Source organism: Rousettus aegyptiacus, unplaced genomic scaffold, assembly GCF_014176215.1.
Source record: "Rousettus aegyptiacus isolate mRouAeg1 unplaced genomic scaffold, mRouAeg1.p scaffold_m13_p_6, whole genome shotgun sequence".
NCBI classification, from domain to species: domain Eukaryota; kingdom Metazoa; phylum Chordata; class Mammalia; order Chiroptera; family Pteropodidae; genus Rousettus; species Rousettus aegyptiacus.
The window spans coordinates 86,966,306-86,992,815 of record NW_023416309.1 but is presented as its reverse complement, the minus strand read 5'-3'; the positions used below and the strand labels follow the sequence as shown (position 1 = coordinate 86,992,815).

General features: G+C 33.9%; 1 protein-coding gene across 10 annotated transcripts in view; it reads right to left on the bottom strand.

Annotated features, from left to right (window-relative positions):
- BCAS3 (BCAS3 microtubule associated cell migration factor) overlaps positions 1–26,510 on the bottom strand; it is a 508,191-nt gene that overhangs the window by 286,396 nt on the left and 195,285 nt on the right. For 7 of the 10 annotated variants that reach the window (XM_016143369.2, XM_036222219.1, XM_016143368.2 and 4 more), the window contains exons 16-17: positions 9,063–9,213; positions 913–957 (exon numbers count right to left, since the gene is read on the bottom strand). In XM_016143369.2, the coding sequence (XP_015998855.1) occupies positions 913–957; positions 9,063–9,213 (196 nt within the window). The remainder of the gene's footprint in view (positions 1–912; positions 958–9,062; positions 9,214–26,510) is intronic. The other 3 variants (XM_036222215.1, XM_036222218.1, XM_036222217.1) reach the window with 1 other exon arrangement.

The window sequence follows — 26,510 nt, the reverse complement described above, 5'->3', positions numbered from 1 at the left end:
TACAATGAACCTATTAGGTAGGTGCTACTGGTAACTAACTCCATTTAACAGATAAGGAAACCAAGAAGCAGAAAGGTTTTAGAAAACTCACCCAAGATCATATAGGTAGGAAGTGCATGAACTGGGATTCAAGACGTAGGCAGTCTGATTCTGGAGCCCTGACTCTTATTAATCATTAATGTTAAACACAGTATATCAGGTTCTAAACACATTCTGCTTTACGTTATTACATAAAAGTATTAAATATGCTGTTTCTTTTCAATGTTCATCGTGTCTAAGACAAAGTTGTATTTCATGCATTGTCCCATAAGAATTTTCTGGAATAATTAAGTTAAAGTATATAGGTGCTATTAACTCAAAATAATAAATTATTTAGAGGAGTTTTTATGTGAAACACAAATTTTCTCATCTTGTAGCTCCTTAAACACTGAAATTATTCAAAACAGAAGTGACTCTTGTTCCTTTGGTACCAAATAAAATGCCATAAAAATTTATAGGGTATTTTTAGTATACCTTAAATATATTTACATTTCAAAATAAATCACGTCTTCCAGTGTTCAGGATGATATGTAGGGAGCTTCTGTTACTATAACACTCAAAGCCTTAAACTTGGATGTTAGCTTTGTCTTATACACTAGCATGATGAGAGAACTCTTCTAATTTCTTTTTCTTTAATAATAATCATCTCTGGCTTTTTTTTTTTAATTTGACTTTTCAAGAACTGAAATAAAACCAAGAAAACTGCTCTTTTAAAGCTTAAATATCAACATTCATGTCCCATCTACAAATTATTCAGCAATTTGGCGCATCTATCTGTGATCAGGCCATGCAACTGAAAACAACAGTACAAAACAGTTATTTTCTGAGAGTACAACAAATGAATTAGGCATGCGGGACTGAACTGGGACTCACCATGGAGCTTTTATGGAAAAACACCCCGCTCCAAACAGATAAGGCCTTCATGGAAAAGGGGGGAAAATGCACAAAAAATTAGAGGAAAACTCATTTAACATTAACGAATACATGTAAATCATAACTGTTATAATAGAGTATGGATAAAATAACTGAAAAAAGTAGTAATCATTTGTAATTCTGCAGTAGATACTACAAGTCTGATATAACCAATAAAAATGATGTGTAGTACAAGTCCCTTAATTTTCACAGGGTAGGGATTTCAAAATATTCTATTTCTCCCCCTTTTCTAGAGCACCCCTGCAGGGTTCCTAAGGTAAAATAAAAAATAAATTTCACCTCTGAGGCCCTTTAAAACAAAGTACAAGTTAAATGGAAATAATCAGATGGAGAAAAGAGTGGGATTGGTAGCAACAGAGGTGTGGTTGTATAACATGAAATGTTTAAAACTAGCTGAAGATAACAAAAAATTTGATAAGCATATTCTGCTGTTCACCGGTGGGAAGGAAGCACATATTTCTAAGCTGCTAATTTCCAGTAAGTTGAACTGCAGTGCATATTGCTGACCAAAGGAACAAAAGCTAAACACAAGTAGTATGATTTATTTTCATTTAGGGTCACATTCCAGGAAACTGGCATTTCTCTTAATAGTGGTACAACAGATTAGCTTCCTCTACCTGGCCTGCATTGGGCTAGGTTGGACTCAGTCAACTAAAGCCACAAGTACCTGTTTTAAATACAACTAGAGATATAAAGTTAGACTTCAGTGTTACACATATTTCTTCTTAATGCTCAGTTCACAGTATTTAATATGTGCTATGCATATTTGCACATAAAGACAACTGGTTGATTTATTTATATCCAGAACAAAACGTTTCTGTAGCATCTGACATTTGGAAGGAAGAAGTAACAAATCGAGAAGGAAAACACATTGGCAAAACTTGGATATTTTCTTCTTCAACTCTGGTGCTAAGGACATAAAAAAAAAAAATCCTGCTAATTAACATTAATCTCCCAGTGAATTCAGTATATTTGACCACGAACTGAAACTTGAGGTTTATGTTTTCACAACACCAAGTACAATTCTGAGGACTCAAGCACAGAAAATAGAAAGAAGGGAACAGAAGAGTAAGAGATACTGAAAGACTAAGCTGGCAGAACTGAGATATTAGAGGGGGGAATAAAAGGAAAAAACCTCACAGATGGTGCCAAAGCGAAGCAAGGAACTCTTCACACAGTTAATGGAAAGAGCAGACCCAGAGATATGGTGTCATCATTCACATTTAAAACAGTGGATTTCAAACATTTATTGACTGTGACCCACAGAAATATATTTTAGGGTGCAAGCTGATATGTACGTGAATGCATACAAATTGAAACAACATAAATTGGAACAATTTAATGTGTTTTTTGTTTGTATTTGTTACTACTTTCTATTTCAATGTTTTGTAAACATTCAAGTTGGGATTTAGTGATAATGAAAGTTAATGCATATTCTACCAGGGTAGGTCTGGGTCGGGCCTGAGACTATATAGTTCTAACAAGCTCCTAGGAAAATGCCAAAGCTGTGTTTGCAGAAACAGTAGCAAAACTACATTTTATTCTATTCTAGTTTACTAATTAAAAAAAGTCACAGTCCCCTTTTCCTGATTCCACGATTTGCTAATTATTTCCAAAACACAATTTACTAATTACATCAGAAACTAATAGAGCTCACCCTGCACTTTGACAAATACCGATTTAAACAACTGAGACCATGCATGAAGATCCCAATCTCTCCATAGCACAGTGATGCCATGCGGAAATGACCAGCAAATGGAAGGTTCAATACGTTTCCACGTGCCCACAAATACCTCACAAGTGAGGAGGTTATTGTTGGTACACAGTACTCAACTTCCTTTAGTTTTCTTCATGTGGAAAACCACCTGAAATAATCAAATACTTTAAGTGATTCTGACAGGAGTGCTTGTGATCAGATGCTCTTAGTGTATATTCTATCGATACCGGACAGTCTCTAATCTCATTCCAAATATCAGAATACAGCCGATTCATTGTAAAGAATTTGAAAGTTTCGTCTAAGCCCTTTTATGACTTAAAAGCTTCTCAAAAACCAAACAAACAAAAATGAAACAAAAGCTTAAAGTTTCTACATTTCAAAAGACCAGCTGATGTCCCCACCTATAGAGTCAGTAAACACCTTTCTCCAGGTTTAGGTTTGTGTGTGTGTATGTGTGCGTGTGTGAAATATGAAATATGTATATGAAATATGTATATATATGAAACGTGTGTATATATATATAAAACATGTATACACACACACACATATATGAAACATGTATTCACCAAACACTTTAAAAAAAGGTTTAAAAAAAATCTCCCAGATTTTCCTTTCTGGGCAGTAGTAGCACATTAACCAAGAACACAATTTCTATAGCCATGTCCCTCCCCACAATCCCAAAATGCACTGTTAAATATCCGGACACTGCAGTAAACACACCTGTTCTAAACTGCAGCACTGTCGAGTTTAAAGGCAATATAGTTTTTCACTGCTCACGACATAACCCAGTTGTGGAAGGTTAAAGTTATACTTCTTCAATTAAATAAGGACCTGCTGGCTATACAGCTCAAGGAGAAATCAGAGCGCTGGCGAAACAGGATGAGAACCCGCTTCAGAATGTACTCTTGGCATGTCTCCCATCTACATTCACCCACTTCTTACCCACTCCTACAAACTGGACCTCTGCCACATACATGTAAAAGAAGAGCCACAAACTCCAAGGAATTAGAGTGACTGATGTAATTACTAACTTTGTATGGGTAGTGTCAGCTGTTCCTTTGAAATGTGCCTGCTTCGTCTTTTCTCAATAGCAAAAGGATGAATACATAAAGTCACAAAGGACAAGCCTATGATCCAGCTGTCTTCACCTATGATTTTCCCCTCTCCCTCCACAACCCATAGTTTTATATGGGGGTGGATAGAAAGAGAAAGAAAGTATGTGAGTGGGAATATATGTTGAATTAAAATTGTATTAACATATGCGACTCGAATGATCACAGACATTAAGAATCTGCGTGTTCCAAGAACTACTAAGTTTCAGCAGATATAACAATCCTGCCACATAAAACCTATTCACTCTGTCATGACTATGTCCTTTTTAAGCTGAATTCTGACTGAAAAACATCAGGACTGGCCAAGTGACTAAAAATCCAGAAATATTTATTATAGACTTATTTATAGTCTAGCGTGAAATGACTTGGCCGTTGGTTCTCAAAGGTTTTTTTTCTGGAGATTCTCAGAAGACAGGAAGGAATTGTGTTTTATATCATTAATGCTATGTAAGTCTTTAAACTCTGATTTATTTTGTTGAACGCCACATAGCACAACAAAAGCTTTGGTCTTACTAGCTAAAAATAAGGCAAATGTGAAGACTTCTTAAATATGATAAAAAATAAAACTAGATTTGATTTGAACATGGTGAAATCCTCTATAACCTGACTCTGGTGCTAAAAAGGTATTAATACAATTAGGTTTAACATCAGCAGAGTTAGAGAATTATAGGAGTTTAAGAGGAAAAACTATAAACATACTGTGAAAGTCTTGTTTTGCAATTGGTCATGTCCTATGAGAACCTAGGCACTGTTAACCTAACAGACATCGCGATGAGCACAAATATTAAATGTAATGAACAGAGAAAAAGTAGAAGCCTGCACAACGTGATGTGTAAAATTATAAAGTAGAGCTGTCTTCTCTAACGATATATTTTAGAAGCTCTAATGACTGCTACATTCTGTATGCTTCCTAAGGAGCAACTAAAACAGACTCACATGCATATATGAGCAACTTAGTCCCCGTGTCGTTTTCCACTGTTACTTTCCATTTTTCATTAATTTAATTGAAACTGCCCCTCCTTACTAAAGAGACCTATGACACTGTTGGCCCTCAAATCATTGGTTTGCAAAGCAAATTGAAGTTAAAGCAGGTAAACTGTCTAATATGAGATATATTCAACATGCAAATTTAAATTACGTACTCAAGATTTGCATTAGAAAAACATTTGATAATGTTCAAATTCTGCCAGATGTAGCAGAAAAGAGCCTAGAGTAGCCTAAATAGATTCCCAGATTTTTGTATTAAGTTATTTCTGACTTTTAATATAGTATATAGCAAGCTTTATCCAAAAAAATAAATCCACAGATTTATGGTAAAATGGAACAAACTAGTGTGGATTTAAGTACTCTACTGATTTAGCACAAAAATTAGAAACTCAACTATGGTAAGTATGTTGCACATGTAGGCATATCCACATATACTCTAATGAAAGAGAATATACTGTCCATTATTTTACATCTGAAACTAAATATTTATAGCTTAGCTATCATGAATACCTAGACAAGACAGGAATGTGAGGTGGATAATTACCATGTATTATTGTATCTAGTGAGTCTTTCTCCAAATGTTTCCCATTTAATTCTCAGAACTTCACCTGTTAGGTTTGAGGTTTGGGCCAAACTATCTAGATGAGCCAAGTTAGACCTAATGGAATCGGAATTAGGTATAAACCTTTTTTGAGGCCTACTATACGCCAATGTCATTTACTCACCTTAGCAAGCTCTGATGGCACATTTAGTCCACAAATTTCAACCATGGGTAATCAAATAAATCCCGTTAAATGTTGCCATCTCCACATAAGAACCACCACCTGCAGTTTCTAAATGGAGCTCTTGTCAGCACTGGCCCAGGGTTCAACAGTGAATCAGGCTTAGAAATTAAGTAATGGAGTCAAAGACGTGGTAGGAACTCACATGCCATACAGCTAAAAAATTATAAACTATCTCTATGAACTTTTATTTTTCAGATTAAGAAACTTACCTATGACACACTGGTAACAGGTGACAGAACCAAGATGAGAGAAGGCAGGGCTTCAGACTCCTAAGCCAATTTTCTTCTACTATATTACCTAACCTACTTTTACAGGTTGGGCCCAAGGTTCCTAATACCTAACTCAAATTGCTCACAAAGAAATTAATAAATATAAAAATAGGGCTGGGGAAAGGAGCAGGAAGCTGCTCCATACAAGGAAAAGGAAATCTGTGAAAGAGAATAAATCATTTCATGTTCACTTCACTAAAAATAGTCAGCTACTTAAGAGCAAGGAAGTAACTTCATTTCCAATTTCTATCTTTTCTGTTCCTACAAAATTACTTACCTCTTTGAAATTTACTATTCTCTGCTTGTTCCCACAAAATGATGCGTATATGTTAATAATTTTAGATTTAATGCACGTAAAATTAAGCATACTGTTAAAAAATTTAGTAAATTTTTATATTGGAAACAGTAAAAAAAAACCTTTATCATTTACTTGATTCATTAACTCAAACACCTATCCATAAAATTGCTGTTTAATAAATCCCTACTATAAAACTTAACACTCCCAAACAAGGAGTAACGTCTTAGCACCTGTTTTCACTTTTAATAGATGAAGACAACTATTCTTATTTATTCTCATGATAAAAATGTGATGGAGGTCTTCCTAAGCTTTCAGTCTTATACTGGAAGAAAATGGATCCTGTTTGAATAGGTAATTGTTAAACCAAATGATTTCTAGCACTTCCTTGCCTTCATCAGCGTACACTACAGCAGGGTTAAGCAACAGCTGCTGCCAAAATAGGCCTTATTTCCTCCAAGTGCTGCTTCAAGGTATAGAACATGAAGGTGTAAATACATCTGTCTTCTGCCATTTGAGTTCTACTGGCCTCATGCATGTCTTGGAGTAAGACAGATGGTCCCTGACACTGCGCAGGCTTCCAGGGATATATATTTCCGAAAATAAGAGGGCAGATGTGAAATATGGTAAGTACATGTTTTATCCCCTGAAGGTTTGAGTTGAGGCTGCCATCTCGATTTGGTTATTTAAACATAGGATTCTAGGCACTCCTTAGAAATCTCTGGGCGAAGAATAAAACTTTTAATGCTTATTTTATGCCTTTATGCCAAATATCTAGGACATGAAACAGATAAATGTTGATTTACCTAAGTATATCATTTTACTATGGGTATACAAGAATTCCTTTTACTGGTCTTATAACTGTATTTTAAGTCTGAATCTATGTCAAAATTTTATAAATTTAAAACCAAGTACTCATTCTGGGAGAAATATTAATTATTCTTCCTAAACAATTCAATACAGGACATCCTAAAAAGAATTTAAAATCTTGGCAAAAAAAAAAAAAAGGTTTGAGAATTGAGATAAAAAGTATAGTAAATAATATGATACATGTATCTTGAATGAATATTCATTTCAAAGCATATAACTCAAATTGATATTTAATTCAGTAATAAATAATTATTCAATTGTCTATAGCATAAGGGAGCCTAATGTACATGCTCTCAAAATCTAGGAATTGTGACTAAGTTTTTAAAAAGTAAAGGAAATAGAACTAATCCAAGTTCACAACACACGGCAGCATAGGAAGTCACCAGGTAAATTAATGGTTTCTACCTATCTAAGGGCAGAGAAGAGAGTAGCAAGAGAGAGTGAGAGAGATTTTATCTCTTTATAACGGGAAATTTCAAATATATATAAAAGTAAATCCACTTTCCACCCCTCCCCACAAGTATTTTGAATTAAATTCTATCATATGATTTCGTGCCTAGAACTTCAGTCACTATCGTAGAAATATATTTGGAGAAATTTACATGAAAGAGAGCTAATTCTGTGCATTAGAAAATGGCATAGCTCTGAAATTTTAAAAACGGCAACCGCAGACCAGAAACAAAAGCAAAATTAAACGCAAGAGAAACAGTTTTGAGTATTCTTTCAATTAGATTCAGACAGACAAAAATTCCTAACTACTTTGATTTGGGACTTAGGTTTACTATATTTTTCCTTTTTTTCCCCTTTATTGTGCCACAAACTCAATTTTATTTCTGCATTTAGCAACAGGATCACTTTAATGCAAAACTACTCTACTAGGTAGAGGGTCAATTTCTGTGTTAATGGTGAAATCTAGAGCTCAAAGGCCTTGTCCTTGAGAATGAGTATTTCTTCTTACAAATTTGACCTCTATAAACACTCTACCATCTAGCACAACAATATTAAAACATATCGATATAGCAGCCAAATAATTTAATGTATTCCTTTTGTTGAAAAAACTCTGAGGACTATCTAAAGCAAAAGTGGGCTTTTTTCCTGACTAGCTGAATATAGAATTTTAAGACAGTTGTTTCATTTCAAATTAGGTTAAACCTCAGGGTTGCTTATTGATGAAAATAGGTAATTTGCCTATAGACATATGTATTTTTTGGCACAAAATTGCATTTCAGATTTATTACACAATTAAATATCTAATGATATCTCAGACATAGCACTTTATTTTCAGGAATCCAAAGCAGTGATAATTTTATATTCCGAACAGATAGGAATTTTTCTAATTTTTATTTTATTTGTTTTTTAAATTAATTTTTTATAGTGACATTGGTTAATGAAATCCAGTAAGTTTCAGCTATACATTTTAACAGTAAGGCGCATATATATAAAATTTTTAAATAGCTAAATATGCACAAAGATATGAAATGAGTCATCAAAAGTCTTTGAGGATAATAATGACCAATCTTGATCAGAGCCCCAAACTTAGGACTCTAGCTTTTGAAAACTATAATATCACATTTTCTTGACACTAATGACATTCTTATATGTTAATTATACTTAATTATAGATGGTTTTTCAAAAGTATTAGAAATATGGTTGTCATCTAAAGTTCTCTCCTTAGTATTTGAGTTAGTCAAAATTTGGGAGTCATTATAAATCCAAATCAGGTCCACGAAAGCAAGAAAATGAAACTGAACTTTCAAACAAAGCCACAAGGCAGCAAGTATAAAACTGAATAGATGGATCTGGTTTCTATTAGCCAATACTGGTTTTCACAACTTGTCACTGCTTTGTTTTTTGCTCTGAATGTGTGTGTACATGGCTGTGTGTGAGTATGTTTGTTCATGTTCCATACTTTATACTTAATCTGCTGCCATTAAGTCTCATGTGGGCTGGAAATGAAGACATAATCAAAACCACACAAATAAAAAGTATATTTGATGTTTATATATCCAATCCTCTAAAACAGCTATTTAAAAAGTACCAAGCTTGAAGCCTTACCCTGTTCGTTTGGTGATGGTCCCCAAAGTCATTGGCTGCTTGATTTGTGCAAGAGGCATCAATACCATCAAGCTGGGGAGAGGAGAGAGCCGAGGGTTGCCAGGGTTGTTGTTGGCAAAATTATTGTAGGAGTCTTGGCTGTTCAGTTTCCCTACAAAGAGAAAAATTTTAAAAAGCATCACCAAGGGCAGTTGCCTTCTCTGATAGGGTTTGCACTAACTGTACTAATCATTTAAGAAAGCTATCGAAGGTAGAATTGATTCTAAAAGAATCATGATTATATGGATGGAAAAACAACAAAGGCTACTGGTAACGCCGAGGATGACCTAATTATAAATAGAGACTTTAGTCTTTGGGGGTAGAGGAATGGAGAATACCGAATTGGATGGATGTTAAATGGTTATACAAATAATCGGTATTAAATTTAATTATACTTTTATGGTGTTATAAAGAAACATAAGTAGAGAAAATGAAATGGAAAAATCTAAATTAGTCTAGAGGAAGCATGGAGCATTTCCCTAAACAAGCTTCAGAACAGGTAGGGAGACTATTCTAACCATCGCAGTCTGTGAAGGCTTGGAGAGCAAAAGAAACATGACTCAAAAGGATGAGTCCCCACAGAGAGTAGCATGAGCGATGCAGGATGAGACGGACCAAAGTTATAGGCAAAAACGTCACCTTCCTCCCAATATCTACCATTTCACACCATAAAATTTAAAAACAGAAATTAATACACTTCTCTTCATTTTATGCTGGGCATTAATGTTAAAAATTAAAAGAACAGTCATTATGGTTCACTAATAACCAGGAAAAACAAACTCCTCTGTGAAATAAAATCTGATCTACACAGAGAATATTTACTCTAGCCTCACCAGTAAGACAAACTCTTCTTATTCATTTATCTTTTCTCCCTCTCCACAGTTTTTGCATTTTCCAGAATGTCCTATAGCTGAAATCATAAAGTATCTAGCATATTGGGTCTCTTCTTTCACTGGCCAATAAAGATCTGAGATTCACACATTCTACATGTTTCTTTATGTACCAACAGTTCTTTCCTTTTTATTCCCAAATATGATCTCATTGTATGAAAGTCTACAGTTTGTTTATCCAGTCATCAGTGAAAAGATATATATATATATGATTTCTAACTTTTGGTTATTATGAATAAAACCACTATAAACATTTGTGTACAGGTTTTTGTATGTTTGTTTTTATTTTTATTTTTTGATAAATAATCTAGGAATGGAACTGGGGGTCATAGTAAATGAATGTTTCCATGGACATAGTAATTTTACATTTAAGGTTATGAGAAAATGCTGAACAGTTTGACAAAGTAGCGGAACAATTTCACATTTCCACCAGCAAAGTAAGACAGTTTCAGTTCTTCCATATACGCACCAGAATTTGGTATTGTTATTCTTTTTTATTTTAGTTACTCTGGCTTTTATTTAGATCTCTCCGATGACCAATAAAGTTTAGCTTTTGTTTGTTTGTTTGTTCATATACTTGTGATCCATATTTCTTCTTTGGCTAACTGTTCAAATCTTTTGTCCATTTTAAAAACTGGGTTAATATTTTTGCTGAGATATAATTCATATACCATGAATGTCACCCTTTTAAAGTATATGATTCTGTGCTGTTTAGTATGTTCTAAATGTACATGACCACTATCTAATTTCTGAATATTTTCTTCACTCAAAGAGAAAAGCCTATACTATTAGTCACTCTTCCTTTGCCCCACCCCTCAGTCTTTGACAACCAAAAACTTCCCTTCTGTTTTTGCCTATTCTGAATATTTCATATAAATGGAATCAAACAATGTGGATTTTTGTGACTGCATCTTTTACTTAGTGTGTTTGCAAGTTTTATCCATGTCGGTAGTTCATTCCTTTTTATAGCTGCATAATATAGCATTGTATAGACATACGATACTTCATTTATCCATTCATCAACTGATAAATATGTGGGTTGTTTCTGCTTTTAGGCTAACATGAATAGTGCTTCTATGAATATTAGTGAGTAGATTTGTATATTTAATTTTTTGAAAACTGCCAAAATGTGGCTGCACCAACAAATGAGTGCTCCAACTTCCCCGCATCCTCAACACTTCTTATTATCTATCGTTTTAATTTTAGCTATCCTAGTGGGTTGAAGTGGTATCTCACTGTAGTTTAAATTTGCATTTCCCTAATGATTCTTGTTAAACATCTTTTTTCATATGCATTTCGGTAATGTGTACATTTCCTTTGGAGAAAAGTCTATCCATTATCAGTGTGATCACTTCATAAGTTACATAAATGTCTAATCACTATGTTATACACCTAAACTAATTTCGTATTGTATATACACTGTAATTGAAAAAAAATTTTAATTTACTTTATTTTACTTGTTTTTCTGAATTTCCATAATTTTTTGAAATGCTGTCATATTGGGAATTAAGTTTCTAAACAAATGATGGTTTCCAATGCACAAACCCCTACCCAAACACATAGAATACACTAAGGATGGTATTTTAAATTTCAAAACTCTTATTAACTCCTGTTCAGTCACCTTTTTCCAAGGAAGAAAATGATACTGTCACAGTAAATAATGGTTTTTCAGAGAGACTAAAGAAAAAGAACAGAAAAATCATATTGAATTCCTTTTCTTTCTAAAAACAGTCAGTGGATTGTTGCCCTTCTTCAATGGGTCATGATATCCAACAAAACTTGCTGCTTCCATGTACACTGTGTCATTATCCACAAAAACATCAGCTAGGATTTTGATAGGGATTGCATGGACTTCATGGATCAGTTTAGAAAGAATTGCCATCTAAACAATATTAAGTCTTCCAAGCCAAGAATATGTCTGACTGTTTATTTATTCCATAATTTCTTTGAATAAATATTTTTGTAGATTTGAGGGTACAAGTTTTACATTTCTTTGGTTAAATTTATTCCTATTTTATTCTTTTTGATTAGACTTGTAAATAGGATTGTCTTCTCAACTTCACTTTTCAGATTGTTCATTACTAGTGTAGAGAAATATAACTAATTTTTGTACCTTGATCTTGTATTCTACAACCTTGCTGAACTTGTTTCTTAGCTCTAATGGTTTCTTTTGGATTCCTTAGTATTTTCTATATACACGATCATGACATCCTAAAAGAAAAGTTTTACTTCTTCCTTTCCAGTCCAGTTACCTTCTGTTTCTTTTATTGCCTAATAGTCCTGGTTACAACTTCTAGTACAATATCAAACAAAAGTGACAAGAGTAGACTGAATTATTGTGAGTTAATTTATATATATGGAGTGAGGTATGAGTTGGGGATCATTGTGTTCGTTGCTTTGAAAATGGATGTATACTTGTTTCACACCATTTGTTAAAAAGATTATCTTTTTTCCACTGAATTATCTTTCTACCTTTGTCAAAAATCAATTGATCATACGTGGGGATATATTTCTAGATTCTGTTCTATTGATCCATGTTTGTATCCTTTATCAATACCACATTTTCTTGATTACTGTACTTTTATAGTGATTCTTATATTTCATGCACTTACACAGAAACTCTGTAGAAATTTACCACATTTTCCATGTCATAAGTCCAGTGCTTATAATCCAGCAACTCTTCCATACAGAAAACATCTGACTTGCCCAACATTATTTTCAAATCATTGTTTTTGATTTTTTGTAAAAAGTATCTGCATCAGTTATATGGTCACCAATAAATATGTTAAAAATAACAGCGACAGTTAACAAACACATAAAAAAATTTTTTTTTACTAATTTGAATTAAGGAGACAAATTTATATGGAAAATAAAAGAATCTCTCCCCAAGGTCTTAATCTCTTATTTCTAAAAGGCATCCTGAGAGTCATTTCACTCTTCACATAAAATGGATTCAGTACAGAGGGACAACTATCACATGGTATCTAATAGCAGCTTTGGAGGTAGTGGAAAGGTAAGAGACTTCTTTTAAAGATGAACATGTCCTCAGAATTAGGATAATGGCTTAACCAGATATGACATTTTTCTTGGACACAAATCTATGGAATTATCAAGTTAAACGCTTATGTCTCTTTAGCAAAGTAAGGAGAAAAACAAGAAATTCACACAAATAAAATAAATATTTATCTCACTGTCCCAATTTCCAAAACAGAATTGACAGTAAAGTTAATTGAAATGACCCACACCTATTGTAGGGATAATAAAAGACAGCATTCAGAATGTGCATAATGTGCTTTAAACCATTTAATAAACTACAGAATAATATCTACATTCACACAACATAGAACCTTATAGGTAATAGGAAGAATGGAAACCTATTACAATATTTGATACTTGTGAAGGAATAATGGTAATACTGTCTTACAGTCAACTCATTCAAAGTGATTTATTATGATACTCTTAAGACCAATACAGATGTAAATGTCTGCAAAATTTGCCATCAGACAACTATAATAATATTAATATGGATATAAAATCAGACCACAACATTAAATATGTCACAAGCTAAGGAAATTCAAGGACTGTGTATAACAGACATATTTCACAACTAGTAGTCAAATATTGTTAAGTACCTTAACCTAAGATTACATGCTGTGAGGATTGCATTTTCTGTTGTCACAAAGCTTACCATCTAAAATTCATGAAACAGGAATAATTAAGTTCTAATTGCCTAGTACTAAAAATAAATACATATGGGATCAATTATTTTAAGAAGAGACCACAGAGTAGATGGAACATGACCTATGCTTTGAAAGATGAGCAAAATATGAGTAAGAGTAGGAGAGAGGAAACATTCTGAGCCTGAAGGATAACATGAAGAGCACAGGGTGTAAAGGGATGCCACATATGTGAGCCATAGTAAGGAATCCCGAACTAGAGAAGAAGATAATAATAGAAAGCAGAAGAAAGAGAAATGATTTTGGATTTAGAATAAAACCTTTCAGCTGAGGTAGAGGCACAGAAAACTTGAGTAAGTTTTTCAGCAAGGGACAGAGTACAGATTTTGAGATCATTAAACTTTTAAATAGGATGAGTGGTCTAGAAAAATGACGTGATTCACTGAGAAGCTCCAAATCTGTGGTTTAGTTAGCCATGACTCATTCTCTACTGGCTCACCAGGACACAGGACAACCTCAGAATAGCACCCAAATATTTATGGGCTTTTATTCTTGCTGTCTGTGTTTATGAAGTAGCCTCTGAAATCCAGCCCATTTGAAAGAGGAAAGTAGGTTGTTCATAGGAAGAGTAGTAGTATATGATTTATACAGCAGTGTCCCTTATTCAGGGGAGATACATTCCAAGACCCCCAGTGGATGCTTGAAACTGCAGACAGTACTGAACCCTATATACATTATTTCTTTTCCTATACATACATGCCTGTGATAAAATTTAATTTATAAGTTAGACACAGTAAGAGAATAACAATAACAATGAAGTAGAACAATTATAACACCATACTGTAATAAAATTATGTAAACGTAGTCTCTCTCTCAAAATATCTTATTGTACTATACATACAATATGGACACGTGGGACAAAGGGATGACTCCCATCCAAGGCAGGACAAAGCGGGACAGTATAGTATTTCATCACCCCACCCATAACAACATGCAATTTAAAACTTATGAATTGTTTATTTCTGGAATTTTCCATTTAATATCTTTAAACTGCAGTTGATAGAGTAAGAGAACCTACAAAAAGCAAAACTGCAGGTAAGGGGAGACTACTGTATTTCACTGGATATAGCAAGCAATTTTTTATAAAAGTAGCTTTAGGGAAAGAATAAATGTGTTAACAAAATGGTCAACGACCATAAGGTCCAGGATACAAACTCAGAGAAAAAGCTGCTGACTCTGGTAATCTTCGGTAGGGTAGTTTTAGTAGAGTTAAAAAGTTAGTGGAGAGGGATAAGTAAAGGAAATATTGATTTAAAAATGATCAAGGTAATGGATATAGAAGACAGACTGAAGGACTTGGGGCTGAAAAGACAAGGTGATAATGTACCAAGCAAAGGTTTCATTCAACAATCATTCTTTCACTTTATACTTTTTGAGCCTATTGGTGTGAAGCCCTGTCCTAGTCCTAGATGGATAACTCTCAGGGATTTCTAAAGAGTCCATATCATAGTGAGACCGAAAGATATATAAACAAAAAAAGGTATATATCTTAAGAGATAAATATGCTAACAAAGATGTCTGCAAAACCTCTCAGCAACACAAAGGAAGGACACATTTTTATTGTGTTGAAGGGACAACTTAAAAAGGGAGATAAGGTGTACAAATGTTGAGCGTAGAGGAAGGCATTTGTATCTTTTCACCTTTACTTTTCTAATTGAAAATAAAGGAAAACATGAGATAGATATGTGGATAATTACATCAGGAGTTAGTAAAATAAGGGAACTAGTTTAAGCAAGATATTTCATTAGCTAACACATAATGAACTACATGTAAAAAAATAGATATTAAAAAACACGAAGTTTTTAAAAAGTTTATACCCGATAAATCAAAAACACAAAAATAATATGATGATCCTTTCTTCGCTTTCCTATTGTTCAAATCATTTTTCACTGGCTCTTGTGTCATGGATTTTATTTGAAAATGCAGCTAGAATCTAAGAAACCTCCACATTTATCCTCCACAAAAACTAGAGACTCCTACAAAGGAACAGAAGTATCTCACAAATTACTGACAGCTCAATAAATGTTTGCTGAATGAAGAAAATATCATTTTTGCCATATCCAGGATGTACAGGAAAATATAGGCCTATGACCTATAGAAAAAAAAAATTAATTTTGGAGGGGGCTCCAAGTCCTTCAGAAGCTGGACTGGCTTTCACTATCCTGTTTAATCTCATGTAGACTATGTAAGGAGCCTACACTTTGATAACTTCAAGAATAGATCTTTAGACACTTCCTTATGGTTATATCAAGGCTAAATTTCTAAGTCAGAATCTTTCATTAAGCCTGCAGCCTCTTAATCTAATGAGGTTCAGCAGGAAGAAATTTGTAGTGTTCCAAGTCTTAGATGTAGATTAAGTCTGTTCTTCTTTTTTATGCTCCAAATCGGACAAAAAGAGATAGTAGCACTATTTCTTTGCTACACCTCTCTGGCATACATAGGACAGTAATGGTAAAATCAAACATTTTTTGAGCTCAACGAAGAGTCGCTACATAAATGCTAAATGTAACCTCCACTAACTGTTCTTTGTTGTTTTATTGTACAAGTACATGGAAAACAGAGGTTTTTTAATTGAGGTTTTAGTAGTGGACTTCATGAAACTTTAAAATACATTTAACATCTCACACACCATTATACTTTCAAATTCCAGCTGGGACAAGACCTGTAAGTGACAAATGCCATGAGAATGGATATTCTCACAGTATTTCTGGCACATCCAAACAGAGGAAGTCCCAAAAATCTCATGAGAAAATAAGCTCTTCTAAGACTCTCATCCCAGTTTTTTGGGCTTACTCTATATAGATAAACTTCCATAAGCCTTCAGGCTTTTGAGTCTTTATCCAAACCCACTAGAGCTTTGATCCTTTAGAGGTTTACCAGCCCCCAAGATAGACAAAGTTCCTCTGGGGGGGAAAAAATTCCAAGTTCCAATAAAATGGTTTCTCCATAAATTAAAGCAGCAATTCTATGTGGGAAGAGAAAATCATTTAAATAATCAGAACTTATAAAACATCCCTTGATGTTTAAAGCTATGATACTTTGTTTTCTTTTCAGTTATTTGTTGACAGTTATTATTATTTTTAATGTTACAACAAAGCACTAAACCAGAACAGTTCACATTGGGGTTTAACCACTGACTTTTCTGTATTTACTTGAACAAGACTACATATTTGAAAAATGAATTATGAGAACAACCTCATGTGCTTTTTTTTTTTTTTTTAACTCTTCTACCTTTTGAATGAAGAATACCTGCAGATACCTTATACACTGGGGAAAAGGAACTCTCAGCCTCCATACTAGCATGCAGAACCACTGTCCGTGTGTGAGGCTGACACAGTATATGTTTACTCAAAGTTTTGCTAACTCCAAAATGCCATCTTATCATGTATGCATTCTCCCAAAGTACGTTCTCCCAGACATTCTACACTACAAAAATTCAGGAAAATGGATTAAGTTGAGGATAAAAGTAAAGAGAGAAAATAACAATGGGCTTTGTTGCTGCACTGGAGGAACAGCCTGTCAGGTCGGCTTTGCAGAGAGGCATATTCCCAAACCAGTCATCATTAACAGACTCACTTCCACAGGAAAAAAAAAAAAAAAAAAAAGGACAGAGTCTGAAAACGCCGGACAAAAGAAATCCCTGCAGACAAAGTAAAAACAAATTAAAAGACCCCATTATAAAACACAGATGCTACAAAAAAAATAAACTTTCTAAGATTTACTGGGCTTTGACAAACTGGAACATTTGTGGAAAAGACATCAGCAACGACTCCCAGGTAATGTGGCTGCGAAGCTAGACTCCTTTCTGTTTTATCTTTACCCTCTCTGCAGAAGCTGCCAGGTTGGTATTCTCAGCTTCTGAATGCAGTGATGTGAGAACACATGAATGTGGCAGACGGCCAACTCTAAGAAATTTCTGAAGCCGGCAAGATCCTGAAATTGTTGACCATTTCAGATTATGCTAAATATTAAAATTAATGTTAGTATATCTCTCTCTATATATATATGCATTTCTTAAATGGAAACAAAAAGAGGAAAAATAAGACATAAGTATAATTATATGCCTCCTCCCCCATCTCTCCCTTTACAAAATTTTTCTATCCTCCCATACTGTGAACCAAAGGGAATAAAAGCCGTTAAAATAGCATTAAGCATTCAAGGAATCATAGTTTTAGAACAGAAAGTACCTTAAAACAGTATCACATCAATAAGAAAGAGAAAACTTTTCGTTTTAGGTTTCTAGAGACGAAAGCTACAGATTGTTGCTACTGGGGGTCAAAGGAAGATTCTAGCAACATGAGGTGTAAGAAACTGAGAACTAAAATCGAATCAAGTAGACCAAACGGCACATTTGGAGGATAAAGGGGCACTGTCCTTTGTTGTCATTAGGGACGCAGGGGTAAATATAAAAATGGCAAAGATTCATTTGTTAAAAAGCAAAAGGACACTGAGCAGTGTTGACGTGCCCAATGGGAGAACAATGTCATCAGGAGGGCTGCATGATCTTCTCACTCTTTGATCCTTATCATGGACACAGATCATATACACTTCAGGTGCTCTGTTTTTCTGAAGGTTTACAATAGAAACTTTCACATATATTAGACTCCTACAATAGTATCACATTCTGTTCTCATCACCTATCCACACACTCATCCACAAGATCCACTCTTGTTCTAGGATTTAAGCCTCCCACTCTTAAATCCTTGGTCTGCTAATATTTTGAACTCTTACCTTTTGAAATTGGATTAACGAGGCACACTGAAAGCCAAAGTTGACGAGACAACCTGGCACTGCTGAGAAGATAATTCTATAGGAAGAGCCCTATGCCCAAATAACTGCTATTGTCCTTCCAGCAATTTCCCTCTTCTAAGACCACTACATGATATCTACTCCTTACACATTATCTTTCTAAAATAAAACCCGGGTAATAAGTTCATATGGGGCTTTTTTCTGTGTGCATTTTGCTTTCCCAGAAGACCAAAACTTCTGGTCTGCTTTTAATATCCTGCTATGGAATTGACAAGGATAAAAATCCAAAATATACCAATGAGTTTAACGAAGTTAACTCTGTAGTTGAAAAGCTCCCGACTTCTTGACTCTGTCAAAGAGCACGATGGTAGCTTGTTTTGAAACAATCACTGGAAATCTGGGCTCTGAAAAGTTAAAAACATTGCTTAGCTCTTGCTTACCATCTAATTTAACAGCAAAGCTTTTTCAGCCAAACACTCGATAATAATTTAATCAAAACCAAATAAAATCCCTTCAGAAAATATAAAAAGTATCCTGTGCAAATGGGAATTTCCTGAATGTGGGATGTTTTTGGTTGGGATGGGAGTCTCTAGTTTTCTCTCTTTTTTGGTCTGTTTTTCTCCCCTTTCCTAGATGAGAATGACAAGCTTCCCAGCTGCAGTTCCAGGACATTCACCCTCCTTTTTGACCTTTTCTCAGGCGTATTCCAGTATAATCTGTAATCTACTCAAGTAGGAAAAGGAAACAGCAGTGCCCTGGTGAGAAACTGTGCCTTCTGACCCACATACCAAACTGGGCGGAAGCAATGCTTGTTCACAGGAGCCAAGGAAGTAGAACATGCAATTAAAAGAAAATGAATAATATATACATATTTTGTAAAAGACTGTTAACACAACAACCAAACAGCTTAGGTGACAAAGTTCAAGATGGAAAGCGTTCAAGGACAATTCGGACTGGGCATTGACTCGTTTCTCCCTGTAACTTTTTTTGGGAGTGATAGATGGTGAAGTAAAAATACGGCTAAGCTTTATGCATTTCCAGCAAAAACACTTGTTGCTTTTTCATGCGAACAGTTCGTGGCACCACAGATAGTACTGCAGGTACTTTGGGGAGGGGTGGGAAGGTAGGAAAATAAATTTCCCACAAAATTGACCAGAAAACAAAAAACTAATCTTTTTTTTCTTTTCTTTCTTTCTTTTTTTTTTTTTTTGGCAAGATGGTGATTAAGACTTTTAATGATATTGTCATCACTTCTCCCCACTACATACAGAGTAGCCTGCATGGACCTTTGCACCAGTGATTATTAAATGTCAGCAGAATTAAAACTTTATGTTCTGGAGAACTGAAACTGCACTAATTATTAACTAATTCTTTATAAATGTATATATTTATTCAAATATTTATATATACTTACATAAATACATAAATTTTTAAATACACAATTTTCTAGGTTGTTTCTCTTTTCTAGCCTGAATACATTTTACTAGTTAATTATTATTGTAATGTGCTCACAGCTATTAGGTATAAATTTGGATATTTTTCTTTCCTTAAATCTAAAATAAACTCAATAAATTTAGAAAGTTTATACATGAAAATTAACAGTCAAAGGAACTAACTGTTGCTAAAACTGTATGTAGAATAAGGGGGGCTACAGTACTCTAAAAAGATACTAAAGCGGGCTTGGAACTAGAAGTCTTGGGATGCAAAAATAAGCCTAGAAAGGGAAATGAGATCAAGAATTAGAAACATTTATAAGACATCAAGAATACAATCAGGGGAAAATATAAGAAATATGTCCAAAAAGTTACAGAGATAAAAGATGTATGGGGACAGGCAATGAAATATATTGCAGGAAAATCTTTTGGTTATATTTCCTCTCCATTATACTTGTGGCACAATTTAATCTCAATCACACAGCCTACCCAAATTTATAAAATGAATGAATGAAATCTCCCTCATAAGTGGGAAGTTCATTACCTTGGCTTATTACTCCTAGAACACTCCATGACTTGGGATAAAAGAAATTTATTAGACCTGATGCTCATTATAATAAGTTTTAGCAATTTTTAGTTCATTTTAAACATTAGGATTGGTGTTTGCCACCCTTTCAACAGTCAAAAATCAAACAAAACTGTAAATGGACTATATTTAACACTAGAGGAGACAAAGCAAACTCTTTATATAAATTAGAAGAACAAAACTAAAAGCTCTTGGGCCTTTTACTTTAAGACTAAAGTTATTCTTGAATCTAACATACTTAAGTACCCTCACGATGTCCCACTCTTCTGAAGAGAGCTCAAATAGAGTTTTAGGACTAAACACTCAGAAGTGAAGACGTTTAACCTGAGTGAAAAATACCCAAAATTAAAAACTACACAATCTAGCATATTTTAGACCAAAATTGGAATTAAATGAGCTCAAAGTATAAATAAATCTTCATCAAAATTCTATTTTGAAAATACCCTACACACCCAGATCGCCTGTGTTTATCTCACAATGAATTTTGTATCATGTCAACAGAGCAAACAGAAGCACTTCACTTTTCAAGGGAAAAAAATACAGAAACTGACCTGCATCACTCAACAAATATAACTACTACTTACACTGTTAAACATATAAGATGTGGAAGAACTGAGAGTTGGTTCAGAAGTAAAATTGGACTATTTAACAAGTTAAAATATTAAATAAATTTCAAGATTTAAGGTGTTTTTTTTAGTTGGAGGACTCAAAATTATTTAACGTTTGCAGAAATTGTCTTTTTCAAATACATTAAACATTGTATACTTAAGAGAAAAAGATATTAAAATCAAAGTACTTTCTATTGAATAACAGCTATAGTAGTAAAATGTAAGCAACACTCCTAATAAACAAAAAGATATAAACCAAAATAACAATAGCAAAGATGCTCTTCTCCCTACAACCTCCTCCACCCCATGGAAACCTTCCTTCTTTTTACCCATGACTGTTAAGAATATTTTCTGGCTCTATTTCAACATCATGACTCAGGTCATGAGAAGTGTCAAAGATGCATTTCCTTCAGATGGGAAAGAAGCAGATTTTAACAACCACAAAAAGATGGGAGTGCTGTGCAAAAGGGCCAAATCAGCATTTTTGACAGCAGGGAAGATAAAACCTTTTATATTCACATGTATTTTATTTCCAGCTTAAAAACATTTAAATATCTTTCTATCGAAATACGCTTACATGTTCTGCTCATGAAGAACACAAGAAATCCACACTCAATTTGTGGCCTAAATTATCAAAAATTTGTGAAAGAGAATTGGTCACCGAAAAAAGAAAGAAATCAACGCACATCATACGAATATTAATAAATAATCCTTGTTTTCTAAACTGATTTTCCAAAAGCAGAACCATGAATATACTTGTGTGTACAAAAACTCCTTAGACAGAAAGTCCTTGAGAGTGAGACCCATAAAGAAGAACGATACCAAGACCATACCTGGGCACCTGACCATACCTGGGCACCTACTTCCCTGTAACTCTTCTGCTTTAGCAGAAAAGTTTTTCCTTAATCAGATGGATCACTGCCAGAAAACCATATTCATTTATCTGTACTGTCACTTTATATTTTTCTCTCATCCATGGTTTTATCAAATGTGGGCATATTTTAATCCACTCCAAAATTAGACAAGAGTGAAATATTATCGAACATTTATTAAGTGTTCCATACTAGGAATGGTTCTTAACACTGAAAATGGAATAGCCTGTCTCTTCTGAAGCCGCTAACAACAACAATGCCCACGTTAATTCCACTCTGTCCATTTGGAAATAGTTTCATTCTTGTGCCTCATTCTGGCTTCCATATTCTCACCTGCAAAAACACATTGTCCAAAGTTAATAACTTTTTCAATGAACCTTAAATCCCTTTCCTTTTCTCATCCTCCTCCAAGTCTAAATATCATTTTATGCTAAGAATCTATTATGATAAGAACTATAATAGTTTTTATTTCTCAGTATGTGTAACCCTAGCACAGCCCTGACTCTATTCTCCTTACCTTTTTGTGGTTGACAAACTAGAAGCCAGCAGTCAGATTTTTACTTCCTGCCAGATTTTAAGTTCAAGACTACCCATGGCTGCTCTCTCACATCTGATCATTTCTAAATCTGTTTATTTGGGTCAGTCATTCAGACACTGGTCATTATGTATCCTAAGAAGCCTAATTCCTACTCTCTTCTCCCTCTCCAATCTTTATAAAACCGAATTTAAAAAATACTTCAACAGAACCTGATCGGAACTTTCTTACTTGTCTTCCTCACTGGAAAAGTAATGCAAATAGATAAACCAAATCCTTTTGTTGTTATTCTAGTCACTAAACTAAAATAATGTAACTCCTTCAACTCCTTGAAAACTTCTAAGTTTACTGCCAAAAAGTCTCCATCACCCCAATACCACTCCCGACAGAGGACTGATTCCATTAATGGGAAAACCGACTACTCTAACTGAAAGATCTACAAATAATATTGATTGGGGTACCCAGGTGGGGTATCCCACCTGATAGACCAGTGAGATCTACAAGGTGGTATGACCTACTGGTGCTCAAAGAGCTTCCAACCAGTTTTTTAGTGCAAATTTGTTAATGAGCTGAATAAGAATGAAATCATGAAATAAGTTAATAAATAATAAAATCTCAAAATAAAATAAAATCATCAGCCAAGGACTCCTAGACATTCAGGTCTATATTTTTGTTTAATGAGTCTGAGATTTTGTTTTATCAGTACCTTTTAAGGCTATCTTAGTAAATTATAATTTCAATTGAGAACCATTGCACTAATATGAAAGATAATGATCACAACAAAAAAACTGGAAAAGGTACTCAGTGAAATAGAGGTAATGCAAGGAGCAATTCGAACTTCAAAAATTATAACTATCTCTCAAAAAAGATAAACTACATTACATCTATAAAATGAGAATGTGATAATAAAAGAAACATTCAGAGTAAAGGATATTAAAAACATGTTGCCAAAATAAAAATGCAATAAGAAAGTTAAAAGATAAACTTGGGGATACTCACATAAAGTAAAACAGAAAGACACGGTGATAGAAAATAGAAAAGAAAGTTAGGGGTTTAATGTAGGAGATCCATAATCCAACTAACGTGATTTCCAGAAGGGAACAAAATAAAGAAAACAGCAAGGAAGAACCTATGAAAAACTGAAAGAAGCATCTGGGGAATGACACCTGAGAATGGGCAGGAGTGGGGCAGAAGAGTGCCATCTTTCATTAGAAATGTATGGTATTATTTGTCTTTGATAAAATTAAATAGGTAAACAAAAACAATAAAACTCCAATAAATGTTAACAGAAAAGAGAAGCAGAGATTAACTATAAGCCCTAATAATGTCTCAATAGTGGAATTTAATCACTCTGGTCACATAAAGTCCAGAGGTAAATCCTTGAATAGCAACATATAAAGAATCAAAAAAAGGAATTTTCAGAACATTTAGACACCACTTTATTAAATAATTAACTAAAAAATTTGCCTCCATGCAACGACCTAAATTTATTCATAGGAGCTGGGTATCTGGATAGAATACTAAAAACAGATAGTAATTGATAGTAATATAGTTCCAAAGCCTAATTCTCTAAGAAGACTTTGAGGAATAAATCATAGCAGACATAATAAGAAGGAAGCTGGGTTACTATAAGATCTTAGAAGATATCAACATCCACAGTACAGCAGATTTTGTGCCAGAGTTGCTGTAATTACAGCTACAGGAAAGTTTAGAAAAGATCGCCCTCTAGAGGCTACTCTCATTAACCATTTAAAAACAAAACTACTGAAACCTGGAGTCGATGATTTTGCCAATAGAAAAATACAAAGAAAATACAAAATATGTCATGAGCAGTAAAAAGTAAAACAAAAAACTCCAAGTTAGCTTCAACTGCTATCCACATTATCTAGCATTTATTTTGAGGGAAAACTTTCAGAGAGAAAAAAATGTGACATATCCCAAATGAAATAGACAAAAAGATAAAATATTCAAATAGAATTTAATTAGCTTTTATAGCACTAAATTTTGAGCTATAATTTAGAAGCAATGTAAGAGTTTTTAAAGATATTCCATGCGTAATTTTATTTTCTTCAAAAACTATGCTATCTGAACCATCCTCTCAATTTTGCTGTGAAACTAAAACTGCTCTATAAAAGTCTATTAAAAATTATGTTACTTTAATAGATGGTTTTTTTCAATTAGTGCTTCTTAAGTGAAAGCACCTTGTTTCAGGTATCTCCTTTCAACACACTTTTCCAAAGAACTCATCTGCTCTAAGAAACTAGGAAGTAACATAAAAATATTTGAATATGTATGCTTATGGTGTATTGTACATGTAAAAAGTAGCATAATGTTACAGCAACATTTTTAAAAAGATAAAAGAATTTATAAGAAAACAAATTCACTAAGAAAACTATTAGACTGGAAATCAACCAATTAAAAACAAAACACCTGAGCTAAAACAATAAAGTACATATAACCAAGAAAAACCAAGGTACTAAACTAAGATAGCCTAACAGAAGATTTTTATCTATTTAACATGCATATACTATATATATACTGTGTCATATGGGGCATAAAATTTAAAGCAGAGCTACAGTGCACATGATTGATTTTTCTTGGCAAAAATTAAAACATACAAATGGAAACTTCAATCCACAAGTAAACAATGATGTGGAAAGAGAAGTCAAGAAACATCACATTATTGCTGACTGTCTTGAGTAGGTGAAACTACATAAGGCTGAAGCGTGTGGTTGCTTTGTATTTACAACTGTGATGTGATCTGTATCAAGAAAACTACTGATCAACAAAAGTAAGTAACTACAATAAACCATCAAATAAAGGCTATAAACAGAGTTTCTGAGTGGTAAAAAGAATGCATCATTCAGATGCTAAAAGGAAAAGTGATGCTACCAGTTATTTAAAAGCACTTTGCTAAAACAGGGAGGCTTCAAGTCCAAGAAATCGAAGGCCCCCTCTGAAAGTCTGAGTCTCAGCTACCTCCATTTGGAAGAAGCAGAATCTGGAATTCAAATGCCAAAAGCTGTGACTCAAAGATGACTCCTCCCCTGAGGACCAATAAAGTTAATGGGAAAGGAGATACTTCCAGGAACTCTGGAGTACTTCTGGAGAACTAAATGTAGAAGTGAATTCAAAATCTCTCTGTTAACACAATGGAAATAGCAGGAAAAAACAAATTCCTTAAAAGCCCTATAACAGAGTCAGGCTATATTCTTGAACCTAAGTTGGAAAACAAATCTGCAAAATAAAACATGCAAAGGCTCAAGAATAGGTGGATTAACTTTTCAAACTATATTTCTTGAAAAAGAAAAAGAAAAAAACTATACTACCTTCACTTTTCAGTTCTGTGTCAAAGTCTCCCTTCATTTCAGAATAATGTCGACTTATCAATACTGCGTCCAAAATGCTATAAAACCCTGTACACAATAAGGCCAAAGTATATTTCATTCACTCATTATTCAGGGAATTATTCATTTATTCTGTTTTCTGGATAAGAGGCACAATACAAAAATATGAAAAATGACTCAATCCTATATATCTCCTCAATAATAAGCAGTATTAATAATGATACTAATCATAGCAGCTTTTTTTTTTTTTTACTGAGTATTTGACATGTACCAAACACTACTCGAAGTGCTTCGATTTTCACAGTAACTCTCTAAAGTAAGCAATATTATTTTCCCCATATTACAGAAAGAAAATTAAGGCATAGGTAGATTATGTAATATGTCTAAGATTACAGAGTCATGGAGGTTAGATTCTAACCCAAGAAGTCCAACCCAAGGTCCTCCAACTGCTTCCACAAACAAGTTTGGCTTGGTAATGGAGATCATCAAAAATAATAGGAAGAAAGTAGTGAGCCATAAGTACAGATAAAGAGGACATACAGAGGAACAAATACATGAGGTTTGACACATTATACTAAGAGGAAGAAAGTGCATCATAAGCTGGGCTGAGCTTGAAAGATATGTTCAATGTTTACCTGAAGAAACAAACAGA